Source organism: Myotis yumanensis, unplaced genomic scaffold (assembly GCF_028538775.1).
Source record: "Myotis yumanensis isolate MYYU_CA2020_CCGP unplaced genomic scaffold, mMyoYum1.0.hap1 SCAF_8, whole genome shotgun sequence".
Taxonomy (NCBI): domain Eukaryota; kingdom Metazoa; phylum Chordata; class Mammalia; order Chiroptera; family Vespertilionidae; genus Myotis; species Myotis yumanensis.
This window is the reverse complement of record NW_027223759.1, coordinates 40,067,904-40,082,756: the sequence shown is the minus strand read 5'-3', so window position 1 is coordinate 40,082,756 and position 14,853 is coordinate 40,067,904. Positions and strand designations below refer to the sequence as shown.

General features: G+C 41.0%; 1 protein-coding gene across 1 annotated transcript in view; it reads right to left on the bottom strand.

Annotated features, from left to right (window-relative positions):
• Window positions 1-14,853, bottom strand: part of TTN (titin) — a 277,029-nt gene that overhangs the window by 50,899 nt on the left and 211,277 nt on the right. Inside the window, exons 253-275 of the mRNA XM_070422663.1 lie at window positions 14,539-14,832; window positions 11,481-14,447; window positions 10,852-11,172; window positions 10,468-10,752; window positions 10,071-10,370; window positions 9,480-9,782; window positions 8,731-9,006; window positions 8,332-8,631; window positions 7,938-8,240; window positions 7,471-7,770; window positions 6,705-6,992; window positions 6,046-6,342; window positions 5,656-5,958; window positions 5,246-5,551; window positions 4,105-4,392; window positions 3,730-4,020; window positions 3,352-3,639; window positions 2,601-3,188; window positions 2,405-2,509; window positions 1,659-1,856; window positions 1,273-1,569; window positions 477-1,064; window positions 85-387 (exon numbers count right to left, since the gene is read on the bottom strand). Coding sequence (XP_070278764.1) covers window positions 85-387; window positions 477-1,064; window positions 1,273-1,569; window positions 1,659-1,856; window positions 2,405-2,509; window positions 2,601-3,188; window positions 3,352-3,639; window positions 3,730-4,020; window positions 4,105-4,392; window positions 5,246-5,551; window positions 5,656-5,958; window positions 6,046-6,342; window positions 6,705-6,992; window positions 7,471-7,770; window positions 7,938-8,240; window positions 8,332-8,631; window positions 8,731-9,006; window positions 9,480-9,782; window positions 10,071-10,370; window positions 10,468-10,752; window positions 10,852-11,172; window positions 11,481-14,447; window positions 14,539-14,832 — 9,789 coding nt within the window. The remainder of the gene's footprint in view (window positions 1-84; window positions 388-476; window positions 1,065-1,272; window positions 1,570-1,658; window positions 1,857-2,404; window positions 2,510-2,600; window positions 3,189-3,351; window positions 3,640-3,729; window positions 4,021-4,104; window positions 4,393-5,245; window positions 5,552-5,655; window positions 5,959-6,045; window positions 6,343-6,704; window positions 6,993-7,470; window positions 7,771-7,937; window positions 8,241-8,331; window positions 8,632-8,730; window positions 9,007-9,479; window positions 9,783-10,070; window positions 10,371-10,467; window positions 10,753-10,851; window positions 11,173-11,480; window positions 14,448-14,538; window positions 14,833-14,853) is intronic.

The following is a 14,853-nucleotide window of genomic DNA, read 5'->3' as shown; positions in this document are numbered from 1 at the left end:
TATATTAGGAGTTTGACTTTTAGCTAAATTATATAAAATATTTGCACCCTCAAATGAGCTGTGTTGAAAAAGGTAAATACTAACATGCTGCATCTTTCATTAAAACAAGATTTGAAGCCTCACTAGGAGGACCAATTCCTGCTCTGTTTTCTGCACTGACGCGGAATTCGTAGGTGTTTCCTTCCTGAAGTCCTGTGACTTTGCATCTGAGGTCGGAGACTGGCGTCTTTGTTGCTCTCACCCATCGCAAGCTTTTCTTTTCTCGCCTTTCCACATGATATCCTGTGATCTCACTACCACCATCATCAGCTGGTCTTTTCCAACTGACAGTGGCAGTGTTTTTAGTGACATTTGATACCTCTGGTTTTTCAGGAGGGCCAGGGGGACCTGAAAAGGAAGCAAATTTATGAGAAATCCTGTTTCCTAAACTCTGCTGTAAGTATTTACCGATCACTTCCCTCACATGCTGTACCTACCAAATCTGTCTACCATTTTGACAGGTTCAGACTCCACCGGTTCTCCTTTGCCATACTGGTTTACAGCCGAGACCCGGAAGAGGTACTCATTTCCTTGGATAAGTTTGGTTGCCACATGCCTGCAAGACTGAATATCTTCAGCAACCACTGTCCACAAGAGTCGGCTGGTTTCCCTCTTTTCAAGAATATAGGACTTAATTGGTGAGCCGCCATCTTCCAAGGGAGGTGTCCATGTCAGTGTTGCTTTTTCAGCAGAAACATTACTGATTTCAATGGGACCTGGGGGACCAGGTACATCGAGAACTGTTACCTTCACGTGTTCCTCCTTTGTGCCAAAAGGATTGGTAGCAGTGATGGTGTATTCACCCGCATCTTTTCTAGTGGCATACTTGACAGCAAGCATGGAAGATGTTGGGGTGGAAGTGATCTGAACGACATCTGATAGTCTAATGTCTTTTCCTGCCTTGGACCAGCTTGACTTTGGAAGGGGCTTGCCAAGAATGCTAATGGCGCTCAAAACAATGGTCTCTCCTGCTTTCACTGTTAGCCCATCTTTTATTGTAGGATCAAGGACAATGGTTGGTGCCTCTGCAAAGAAAAAATTTCATTTTTTTAAAGATTTTGTTGTATTGCTTAAAATATTACAAAGAGTAGTACATATGTCTACTTTTTATTTTCCCCCTTGACCTTCCCCTGGCCTCCCCTACCCCCCAGTGAAAAAAATTACATTTTAATCAGAAAAGAAAGGAGGCTTAAGTTGATGTTTTTACTTGCACAAAAAGTAAAATAGACCTACCATATTCGTCCTTGCAAATAATGGTTCCTGTACTTTCTGATGGGGCACTGATAGCACCTGCTGTATTCTTTGCTCTAATTCTGAATTCATATTTTCCACCTTCCACAAGGTCAGTTACAGTAAAGACACAATCGGGGACATTAACATGGTTCGCTTTCATCCAAGATTTGGAAGGTAGGTCCCGCTTCTCCACTATGTATCCAGTCAATTTATGACCACCATCGTATTTGGGCTCAGTCCAAATGAGAGTCACTGAGTTCCTTGTTACACTGATAACCTCAGGCTTGCCAGGAGGATCTAAAACATGGGGGGAAAACAGTCAAATACCAATGTGGTTTTTTTCATGCAGAAAATGCACCTGGGTTTTCCTTCATATAATGACTTACCAATGGGATCAAGTGCCACGACTGGCTCTGATGGCAGGCTTGGCTTGCCTACTCCTGCTAAATTGATCGCCATCACTCGGAATTCATATTCCAGACCTTCAGTTAATCCTGTCACTCTGAAGTCTTTCATCCTAATAGGAGTCTTGTTCGCTCTCTTCCACAAAAGGCTGTTTCTTTCCTTGAACTCGATATGATACCCTACAAGAGACCCAGTGATGTGTCAATTCAGATAGAACTTACAAATGTAGCCTGATTTTGAAAAACTATATGTGTTTTTGCTCAAATAACTTATATATGGATATGTGAGATAATCATTCTTGCTAACATCTATACTTTTTTTTTTTTTACTATTTTTTAAAATTTAAATTCTTTATTGTTTAAAGTATTACATATGTCTCCTAACATCTACACTTTTATTATGTAGGCATAATGCCATTTTTTTTCTCTTGGAATATGCATATTTATTTATTGTACCTTTTGTTGAAAAATTTTAACTTACAAAAAATGATATTATCACTAAGAAAGCCTTTCTTTATAAACTATTATATTAGGAGGGTTTCAATGAGGTTAAGCATTAGCTTAATGAATTCGTTTAATTAATGCTTAACGTACTGAATGCTGATGTACTGAAAGGAAAGTGCGCACAGGCAGACAGTGCTATATACATACATTCAACTTGTTTTCAGGGAGGAAGGTTTGGAGGAAACATTAATGTGAAAGCTGGAGGATAAGAGCAAAATAAACACCTGTAATTGGAGAGCCACCGGTTTTCCTGGGGTCCGTCCAGGTTAGAGCCACCGAGTCATGTCTGACATCCACAATATTGGGAGGTGGGGGGGCATCGGGCACATCTAGGAAAATATATGGCAATGGAAGATTTATAATAAGAAACTTCCTCAAAACCACGTTTTGCTTTATATTTCCTGACACTGAGACACTCACCAAAAGGATGTTTAGCGACAATTGGCTCTGACTTCAGGCCCTCTCCTACACCATATTTGTTTTCGGCACTGACCCTGAAGGTGTACTCCATACCCTCATGAAGCCTGGTTACTCTAAAGGTGGTTTTCTGGACAGCCGAGGCGCAGGTCACCCACTTGTTGTTTACAGAGTCTCTCTTCTCCAGGATATAGTTGGTGATTTCAGAACCTCCGTCGTCTTTGGGAGGACCCCACTTTAAGGTTATGGCTTCTGCTGTGACCTCATCAAATCTGATTGGCCCAGTGGGGATGCCAGGTTTGCCAACAACTTTTATAGAGAGAGTTCCTTCCTTCGTGCCAGCGACATTTTTCAGTGTGATCGTGTATTTTCCAGCATCAGATTTTTGGCAGTCACGTACTACAAGGGTGGTGTTAACTGCAGATGACTCCACACTGACTCTTGTGTCAGTTGCTAGAGGATCTTCCCCTTTCTTCCAGGACACCGATGGGGTTGGCTTGCCTTTTATGGGGATCTTAAGACGGAAGTTGCTGTTTTCTTTGGCCAAGTAGCACAAATCAGGTAGATCCTTTAAGTCAAGGTCAGGAGCCACTGGGAAACAGAAGAGATACATTTTTATTTTTAAGACCAGCAATTAACTTTTTATATTGCTATGGTTTGTAAAGAACTTATATAGAAGTCAGTTGAGTAAGGCTCAAGAGTGTATTTTTGCTGACAATAAAGAGAAAATGAAGGTGCAGGGCAAAAGGCTTACCAACATCATCCTTTGCCACGACAACGATTTCGCTCGGGGTTCCTTCTCCATTTTCATTCTCAGCACTCACCCTGAAGGTATATTCCTTCCCTTCAATCAAATCTTTTGCAAAGTACTGTAAGTTTAATGCTTGCATAACTCGTTGCCACTTATTTTCGTCAGTTAGGAAATCGACTACATATCCGGTAATTCTACTTCCACCATCGCTGCGAGGCTTTTTCCAGCTGATGGTACAAGATGACTTATTTACAGATCTCACTTTCAGATCCACCACTGGTCCCGGGGTTTCTAAAGCAAAGGAGAAACGGTAAGCCTAAGCCCCGGATAACCAAGGTAAGATGTCACTCAGAATGACATGGTAGCATCTCATTTGCTCACCAGAAGCTTTGACGGCATCACGTGTTTCACCAGGATCACCAATGCCGTACTCATTTTCAGCAAACACCCTGAAGAAGTAGGACTTTCCCTCCTCCAAGTTAGATACCCTGAAGCTTGTTTTGGGGCACTCAGTTGCCACTGTAGACCAGGACTTCCTCTCTGCGTCACGCTTTTCTACCACGTAGTTTATGATGGGGCTTCCACCATCAATAATGGGAGGATCCCAAGTAATATAAGCAGAATCTTTGGATATTTCCTTAACAGTCACATTGACAGGTGGCCCAGGAGTATCTGGTAAATGGTAAGAAATAAATATGTAAAAAAGGTATAGAATTGCATTTTTAACATGTATGATTTTGTTTCAAACAAACTTACCCAGCACTTTCACCACAATGGTATATTCCTTTTTACCACAGCTGTTCTCCAGAGTCAAGATATATTTTCCTGCATCATATTTGTTCACATTTTCACAGCGCAAGAAAGTGTCAAAGTCAGTTGACTTTATGTCCAGTCCAATCCGTTCTCTTAGATTGGCATCTGGTTTAGACCAAGTGATCTTTGGAGGTGGACGTCCTTTTACTGGTACATATAGTCTCAATGTAACGCCAGCACGTAATATAATTGTCTTCCTCAAATCAGCATCCAGTTCTCCCTCAGGTGGAACTGTTTAATTTTGGAGTGAAGAAAGTTAAATAATTTAATGGGTCAAACATATTTCCAAAGACTGGACTTAACCACTCCTAAAATACGTTTCTTTTCTAGAACTGATTTCTTGTTCTTAAAAAAAATCCTTAATTTAATCCTCAAAACTTTTGTCAACAGTTTCAATACTCTATAGCAATTGTTGATCTTACTATTTTCCAATATCCTATAGGCTAATCCAAGTTTTCCCTGGAGGATCTTCTCATACACCTTCCATACTCTCACACTCTGCATATTAAAAGTAAATGACTGGTTTTCAGCTCTTGTCTGCTCTTACTTTTCTTATCTATATTCATTGAAAGCACTCTGTTATAGACTCTAACTCTCTTTACTTCATTGTAGGAATAAAAGTACATAGGGGATGAGATATAAATAATTCAAAATAAAGGAAGAATTAGTTACGGATCAGAAGTGAATAGAAAAATTAAGGCAGACAGCCTTCCAATCTATATTTATGGAAAAGGGTGGGTTAGAAGAGAAAATAAAAAACTGTAAGAATAATAGCTCACTACTTAGTTAAAAAATCTCCTTATGCTCAGAATAAAATTCCTATAGTCCACACTCTTTTGAAGACATGTCATTCTTATGTAAGTATGAAAAGCTTTTCAAAACCACAAATCACTTTGCATTCCATTTGGCCTGTTATACAATACCACAAATTACCAACCCAGCTCTCCAAAAATGTATTCCTAGAATGACCAACTCCAAAGCCTATAAACAAATAAATGTCCACAAGGGAGTTTACACAGGCCCCCTGCCCCCTTACAATATGACCGATGAGAAAGCTCGATGTATTCTTCCTGGTAGTACTTACTTAGGATGTCCTTTGGACAGTGGTTGTCTGGCACATCACTGGGGTCACTGTATCCAACCTTATTAACGGCGTACACGCGGAACTGATACTCGATGTTTTCCATCAGGCCGGTGACCTCAAAGCGGGTTTTCTGCAGCTTATCTGGTAAATTGCACCTCACCCAGTTAACAGAGTCAGCTCGTTTTGCTTCAACAAGGTAACCAATGATAGGGCTACCACCATCATAGGCTGGCTTGCCCCAAGAAAGACTCACAGAGCTACGGGTTGTATCATACACTTTAGGAAAAGCTGGTGGGCCAGGAGGATCTGAAGATAAACAATAATAATAAAAATTTTTCATTAAAACCTCACTCCTGGTTGTTTAAAGTTGACTGCAACACAGGATAAGAGACTTTTTCATGAAAACTTACACAGAGGGTCCCGAGCATAAACAGCTTTGGATGCATCACTGGGCTTGCCTGGGCCAGCCTTATTTATGGCTGTCACTCGAAACTCGTATTCGGTGCCTTCTTGGAGACCTGTTGCTTTGATAGTTCTTTCTATAACAGGTTTCCTGTTGACCTTAGTCCAATTAATTGCCTGGGTTTCCCGCTTTTCAACCAAATAGCCAGTGATGGATGAGCCGCCATCATCTGCTGGTGGTTTCCAGCTTACAGTCATGTGATCTTTGGTTATGTTGCTAATGACAGGAGGATCACAGCGTCCTGGTGGGTCTGCAGAGAGTGATGGAAAAGTTAATATCCCCTCTAAAAGGTAATACTTAAAAAGTAAAATGAAAAGCCACAGGAAAATGTTCCTACCATATGGGTTTTTAGCAATTGCTGGTTCAGTTAAGATTGGATCGCCCACTCCATATTTATTTTCGGCACAAATTCGGAACTGGTACTCGTGGCCCTCTATCAGCTTCTCCACACTGCAGCTGGTGATGGGCACAGTCGCAGAGACCTGGGCCCAGTTGGGTCTGCTTGTTTCACGTTTGTCAACAATATAGTTGGTGATTTCTGAGCCTCCATCTTCAAGAGGAGGTTCCCAAGAAAGCATTGCACGGTCTGAATACATTTTATTGATTTTAACAGATGCTGGAGGACCTGGTTTATCTGAAAGAACAAGGGAGAAAAGTGAAGTCTTTCACTAACACACATGAAATGGGGAATGAGTAGAATGGAGGTCTGGAAACCTGGCTGCAGTCTTTATATTGTCACTAACCTCCCATATCACCTTGGAGGTCACTTAATTTTTCAAAACCATAATTTCCTCACATGGGAAATTATGTAATTGAAATATGTAATCTCGAATGCTCTTTTCAGCCCTAAAATGCTGTTGTTCTGTGATGAGAATAATTCTAGGACTACAAAATATACATCAGGATATGCATCTTCCCTCATTATTATTTTGTAAATTCTGTTGCATCACATTAGCCAAAATAAAACATGAGATTCCAGTTAAGCGCTTTAGTTACCTAACACTTTAAGCTTAATGGTGGCAGATTTGGAACCACTTGGATTTTCGGCAGTAATGGTATAGTCTCCTGAGTCCTTTCGGTTCACGCTGAACAGCTCCAAGGTGCACAGGTTCCGCTTCCGGGCCATTTTGATGCCTTCTGCTGGTTTCAGCAGTGTGTCATCCTTCTTCCAAGACACTGTTGGTGTTGGTTTCCCAAAAACAGTAGCATCCAGGCAGACATTAGTTCCAGCTTTGACAGTAAGCAAAGATTTCATAGCCACACCCAGTTCTATCCTGGGAGGAACTGGAAGAAAGAAAAGAAAAGGATTTAATACGTGCAAAGCTATATTATATGTCATTCATCAAAGTGGGAAATTCATATATCTGTGTCTTTCAAGACAGAATTTTTAGAAGTAACATATTCATTACAAAAGAAATGCAGGTTTAAGGTAGAAATTCGATCATGCTGAAAATATAAAGAAAAAAATAAAGATCACTTACAACGTCAACATCCTGAAATTTTCACTATCATCATTTTTTGGGGGGGATCATATTTCTGTGAAAGTGTATGGTTGAAAGGATGTGGTCCTTTAGTTTAACTGTGTTTTTTTTTTAGTTTAACATGTGATTAAGATTCTCCATAATATAATTTCCATGTCTGTATACAAAGTACCTATCATTTTTATTCTTTTCTCCACAGATGTAGATTTTCTTTTATATTAGGAGAAATATACATTATGGGTGCTGTCCTCCTTCGCCTCTGATACTTAACAGAATCTTACCATTTTCTGCGAGGATGGTCACTGGGTCAGAAGGTTCAGAAGGCTGGCTGATGTTTACTGCTGTCTTGGCGATTGCTCTGAATTGATACTGAGCATTCTCTTCTAAGCCAGTAGCTGTGTACTCTTCCTGGGGAATCTGGTGTGGTGTAGTATTGCACCGTACCCACTTATCACCAGGAAGTTTGCAAGCTTCTACGAAATAGCCAATAATTTTGCTGCCTCCATCATGTTTTGGACGAGCCCAGATGAGGGATACAGTACTCTTGGAAACATCGATAACTTCAGGCTTTCCTGGAGGATCTAAAACCAAAAGAGGTATTCTCAGCATTTTTCTTAATGGCAAAAGTTTTAAAGTTCCATATTTCACATTATCCCCCAGAACATTCCTGAGTAGAAACAGTAGTCTTCAGAGATTCTAAGATTTAAATGTGCCCCTGTAATACTTAGAAAAAAACCCCAAAACTCACCAACTGGCATTCTTGCAGTCACATATTCTGTTGGTTTGCTGGGTGGGCTGGATCCAGCTTTGTTCAGGGCATAGATTCTGAATGAATACTCAAGACCTTCTATAAGGCCAACACAGGGGTATTCAGTTGACCGGACAGGAGTATCATTAGCTTTCACCCACAGCAAACTGTTTCTTTCTTTGCGTTCAATCAGGTAACCGGTGATGGGGCTCCCTCCATCACTGTCTGGCCTGTCCCAGGCCACAAATATGCAGTCTTTGTTGACTTTCGTGACTCGTGCATTCTTCGGTTCACTAGGAACATCTGGAGAAGAAAACAAGGGACATGTCAGTTTCTCCCTTAAGTAACAGACTAGAAAGAAGACATAATTTTTTTCTTCCCTAAAGAAACTTACCAAATGGGAACTTAGCCAACATCTTTGGAGATGTGAGAGGCTCTGAGATGCCAAATCGATTTTCAGCACGGACCCGGAAGACATACTCCTGTCCTGGGATCAGTTTTCCAATTCTGCAGGACGTTTTTGTCACTGAAGCTAGCGCAGTCACCCAATCACCTCGGCTTACATCACACTTCTCCACTATGTAATTGGTGATGTTACTGCCTCCATCCTCCAGCGGGATGTGCCACGACAGGGAGCAAGCATCGGCGTCTATGTCAGAAATGTCAAACGGAGGCTGAGGGGGCCCAGGAGCATCTGCATGAACCAAGAGGAAAGAAACATAAGAACAGGAATTTGAAAGGAGAAATATTTTTGATCATATTTCGACATCCGTTTGGCTAACGCTTGACTTACCCATGACGATAACTTTGATTTTCTGAGTGTCTGTCCCAGAGCTGTTCTCTGCAGTGAGGCTGTAATAACCACTGTCTTTCCTAGTAACATCTTTTATGATCAGAATAGAAGAAGTCTCTGTTTTATGCACAACCAGGTGGCTGGATGTGACGACATCATCTTCTCCTTTTTTCCATTTACAGGTTGGATGAGGCTTTCCATACACATGGGCTTCAATTCGAAGTTTCTTCCCCGCTTTAATAGTAATTTGCTCTGGCATAAGGATCTTTGGTGGCACTAAAAGGAAAATAAAAATATGTTAATTTTGTGGGGAGGTTAGTTTCCTCTGGTGGGCAATTATACTAGTGTGTTTCAAATTGTGGGTTTCAACTCATGAGTGGGTTCAATTAAATTTGGGATGACAGCTAATATTTTTCTTAAAAGAATGAGATTGAATTGAATAGAAAATATGAGCCCAGCATACAGAAGAAAGATAGGTGTTGCTTCAAGAAACTTCTTTTATGTGTGTGTATGTGTGTGTGTGTATACCATGTTCTATATACATACATACATACATACATACATATGTACTGTGTCATGAGTTATAGTTTATTTACAATGTGTATGGGCTCAAATGTTTCAAAACCACTGTTTTCTACTATTAGTGAAGTATTTCTGGAACTATATTCCTCAGGGAAAGATGTCTACATGTGAAAAGAAAATTCTAATACATTTTCTCACAGGATAAAGATGAGACAATGACTACTTACACAGCTGTTCTTTGGCTTCATACACGCCTTCTGCTTCTCTTGGCAAACTGACTCCAACAGAATTTCTGGCCACTACTCTAAATTTGTACTTCTTTCCTTCCTTGAGGCCAGTGACGACAAGGCTGAGATCTTTAACCACTGAGTATTCTGTCCAGCGATCTGCAGGCTGCTCTTCCTCTCTGTAACTTATGATATAGCCATCGATTTTAGCTCCTCCGTCCCGCAGGGGAGGTAACCAAGCTAATGTAGCGCTGTTCTTGGTCATTTCAGTAACTTCCAGTTTCCTTGGTGGATCCGGCTCACCTAGAAGAAAAACGTGATTTAGAAGCTGTCCAGGTAACCTAACCAAATCCATTTGTTTATATACTTAAGTGTTTAGTATGACACTTGCTTCAAAGTACATGGAAACTGTTGGGTATGTTGAAAATAAATAGTACAAGATGAGTTAAGGAGTGAGTTGGATATTTATTTGTATTGTTTGGGTTTCTACAAATTAATGCTCTTTCAGTAGTAGATCAAAATGTTTCAGTATCTTGACCTTGCTAACGTAGGGGACTGGAGTTAAAAAGAGGAAGAAAGGATATTGCTTACTTAGGGGATCTGATGCAAGCACTGGTTTGGGCACATCTGTAGGAACGCCGGGGCCATACTCATTGACAGCAGTTACTCTGAAGTAATATTCATTTCCAGGGACAAGATTGGTAACTTGGAAGCTCAGTTTCTTAACTTCAGGGGTAACTGTTGACCACGTCTTTCTCTCTGCATCACGTTTCTCCACAATATAATGTGTCACCTGGCTCCCACCATCATTCTCAGGAGGGGCCCAGGAAATGTGACATGATGTTTTGGTGACGTCCGAAACTTTCAAATCAGACACAGGTCCGGGAGTATCTGTAAAGAACCAGAACATCACATATACATGTCTCCCCAGCCTCTTCACTCACAGATGCCTATTTGAAGAGGAGGAAGAAGCTTGTTAGTAACCCACCTAATACTCTGACGTTCACGAACACGGCCTTTTCTCCTGCTGAGTTCACAACTGTCAAGGAATATTTTCCTGAGTCATCACGAGTAGAATTGGGGATGACAAGGAAGGCCATCGTATCGACAAGATCAACTTGTCCTTTTCTGACCACGTTATCAATACCCACTTTTCTCCAAGTGACTTTAGGGGCTGGTCGCCCTCTCACTATGGCAAACAGGCGAATCGGGCATCCTGCTCTCACTGTGACCAGTTTCCTCATGCTGGCATCCAAATCAATCTCCGGAGATTCTGCAAATGACATGAAAGCCATTAGCAAAATTCACAGAATGTGGGGAAATCGTGTGAGAAGTGAAGATGAATGAATGAAATGAAAATATAGGACCTCACCTAAGATTTCTTTAGGTTTAATGGCATCCTTTAGTTCTGCAGGGCGCCCAATGCCAACCTGGTTTTGGGCACACACCCTGAACTCATATTCCTGGTTTTCGTCTAAACTGGTAGCAGTGAATTCCATGCGAATAAGTTGAGCTGCAGCATTGCACCTTTTCCACCCTTCATCGGGTGATGCATCTTCTTTCTTTGGTCTCATTTCCACAACATAGCCAATTATTGGTGCGCCACCATCATACACTGGTTTTCCCCATCCAAGAGTTATGGAATTTTTGGTTGTATCAACAACTTTGAGATTGGTTGGTGGACCAGGTGGTTCTGAAAATAAATTATGTAAGAATAAATTTATGCATGGTTAACTACTACTAGGATATTTTAATCCATAATTTTATATAGTCTATTCTCAAAGATAGGCTTTTCAATATCTCAAGTACTGAGTCCTTATTTTTTTTTCTCATAAAATTAGGATCTACCATTGTTCGTATACTTCAGGTGATTTGGTAAAAGATCTACTTTGAAAAATGTTGGATAAAATAAAGTTTTGAAGTTACAGATTTATTTTTCTAACCACTCTGTACTTGAGATTAAGAGTTGGTATAGTATCAGAAAAAGAAAAAATATCATACCTATGGGGTCTTTTGCCACCACTGGTTTTGATGGCAAAGATGGTTCTCCAATTCCAATTTCATTTTCTGCCTTGACACGGAACTGATATTCATGTCCTGGGAAGAGATTCTGTACTTTCAAACGTCTCTCAGGGATTGCACTCTTGTTAACAGGGACCCAACGTATTGAATGTTTTTCCTTTTTCTCCAAAAAGTATCCTGTGATGGACTTTCCACCATCATATTCAGGTGGACTCCAAACCACAGTCATTTCTTCTTTGCTTACTTTAGTGACATCTGGGGGATCAGGGCGACCAGGCCTATCAAATTTGGTTTTTGCAATGACTGGTTTACTTTCTGTTGGAGGCCCTGTGCCTATTTTATTTTCCGCACGGACTCTGAAAATATATTCATTTCCTTCTATGAGACGTGTTACTGTAGCACTGGGTGTTAAGACAGCAGCAGAATAGGTAGACCAAACCATGCGTTTGCTCTCACATTTTTCTAGAATATAATTTTGGATTTCACAGCCACCATCATCCTCTGGTGGATCCCAGCGAATAGTACACCTATCACTGGACACATCAGAAATTTTCAGATTTCTTACAGGACCAGGCTTATCTAAAACATTGACAGTGGCATAGGCCACAAAACTGCCAGCTGTGTTAGTTGCTGTAATTACATATTTACCACCATCACTTCGCTTTGCTTTAGTAAGAGAAAATTTAGATGAATCAGCACTGGTATCAATCTTGACCCTTGGTGATCTTGTTAAGTCTGTAGCATCTTTGTCCTTGGTCCATGAAACTTCTGGAAATGGTTTGCCTCTAACGCCTGCCTCAAGTCTAATGGTATCCCCTGCTTTAACAGTTAATACACCACTTAACTTCAGGTCAAGTACTGGTTTCTGTAAATCTTCCTTCACAACAACTTCCTCTGTCTTTACCCAGTCACTTTCTCCACCTTCATTTTTTGTTTGTACTCTGAACTCATAAATCTGGTTTTCAACACATTTGTCAACCATGAAGTGGGTTTCTTTAATGCTTCCTTTATGTACTCTTTCCCAGTCAGCAGAACCCTTCAGTCTCCTCTCAACATGATATGATAGATTTGGGCTGCCACCATCATAATCAGGCCGCCGCCACTTTAGATAGACAAACGTCTTTCCTTTATCTGCAATGTGAAGGTTTTCAGGCTCACCTGGTCTATCTATAGGGTTAATAGCCAGAATTGGAGTTTTTGTTTCAATGGTTGGCCCAACACCTACTTTATTCTCTGCGCAAACTCGGAAGTAGTATTCATTGTTGGCTAAAAGGTTCGCCTTGATTAATCGCTTAGTGACATCCGAAGCAACGATTGACCAGCCTTTCTGGTTTGGTTTGCGAGATTCCACTATGAAGTTGGTTATCTCTGAGCCACCATTATCTAGTGGGTTTTCCCAAGAAACTGTACAGTTCTCTTTGTTTACATGGCTAACCCTTAAATTCTGGCAAGGCCCGGGTCTGTCAAGGACATTAACAATAGCGGAACCTTGGGCATGTCCGCTGCTGTTCTTAGCGGAGATGATATATTTGCCGTGATCAGCTCTAACAGCTTCTTTAATTTGTAATTCAACACGAGGTAGATCTTGAATTATGTCAACCCGCTTTTCACGGACCAGTACTTTGCCTTCCTTAGACCAAGTTATGTCTGGTTCAGGTCTGCCTTTGACTCGAGCAAGAATATGGATAGTTTGGCCCACTCTAACGGTAATAACATCACGACAAGTAACATCAAGTTCTACTTCTGGAGGATGAAGGATGTCTTTTGCAATCACAGATTCTGCCAGTTCTCTTGGCTCTCCCTCTCCCACAATATTAGCTGCCTTTATACGGAATCTGTACTCAGTTCCTTCAATTAGTCCTGGTACTGTAAAGGCACATTGCCTAATGAGTTCATCTTTATTAATCCTGTTCCACTGGGTCGTACCAGCCTTCTGACATTCCACTACATAGCCTAGAATGGGGCTACCACCATCACTGAGAGGCTTTGTCCACACCAAGTCAGCTGTTTCTTTGGTCTTGTCTTTCAGTTTAGGATTAATAGGTGGTCCAGGTGGTTTGATGGGCCGGCAAGCTTTTATTGGGTCAGAACTTGGGGATGGATTGCTTAGTCCTGCAAGGTTTTCAGCAAAAACTCTAAACTCATATGTATTTCCCTCATAGAGTCCTGTCACTCTAAACCTCAAGTCTGCTATAGGTGTTTTGTTGACCCTCACCCATTTGCCAGTTATTTCTCGACGTTCTACATAGTAACCAGTTATTGGGCTGCCACCATCAGATTTTGGCAGAGTCCAGGACAATGTTGCAGCATTTTCAGTAATGTCAGTAACCACTGGTTTACCTGGAGGCGATGGAGGATTAAACTTATGTTTAGCAACAGTAGGTGTGGAGTCAAGGGGAGGACCAACACCCATCTTATTCTCTGCACTAACTCGGAAAACATATTCAGAGCCCTTTTGCAGATGTGGGACTTTCAGCTTTGTCTTACTGCTTCCTGAAGAGACAACACCCCACGTATCTTTTCTTGTATCTTTTTTCTCAACGATATAATTTATCACAGGGCTTCCTCCATCATCCCTGGGTGGCTTCCAGGAGATAGTCATATGCTCAGGGCTAATATCCAGAATATCAATAGGACCTGTTGGTGGACCAGGAACATCAAGGACAGTAAGATGTACAGCTACTGTTTTGGTACCAGCTGCATTGGAAACTGTGATTTGATATTCCCCAGTGTCTTTCCTTAAGCAGTTCTTAATGGTAAGTACAGATGAGAAATTGTCAGTTTCAACTGTGTAATGTTCATCGGTTTTAATCTCACTCCCATCACTTGTCCACTTTGCAGTAGGAAAGGGTACACCTCTTATAATGGCTGGGAATCTGACTGTCGTTCCAGCTTTTACCACAAGCCCTTCAATTAATTTCACATCCAGCTCCACAGATGGTGGCACTAAAAAGTAAACACGAAGAAATTAGATTTTTAAAAGAAATAGGCATAATTTTAAAAAGAAACAAAATAATAATGCCAATCCAAAAATTACCTAATTTTTCCTGACATTCTATTGGAATAGTTGTGTCAGGGAGACTAAGACCCACGATATTTTCAGCTTTTACACGGAATTTGTAGATCTTTCCTTGTTGTAGTCCAGTAACAACACACTCTAAATCTGGCACAGTCTTGAACTTAATCCAGTCTTTGGTTCCTTCTTCTTGATATTCCACCAAATAGCCAGTGATTGGAGAACCACCGTCCCGATCTGGCTTATTCCAAACAAGGGAGACTTCAGTCTTGTCAACATCTACATGGTGCAGGTCCTTGGGTGGCCCGGGGGGATCTTTTCAAAAGAAGAAGTTAT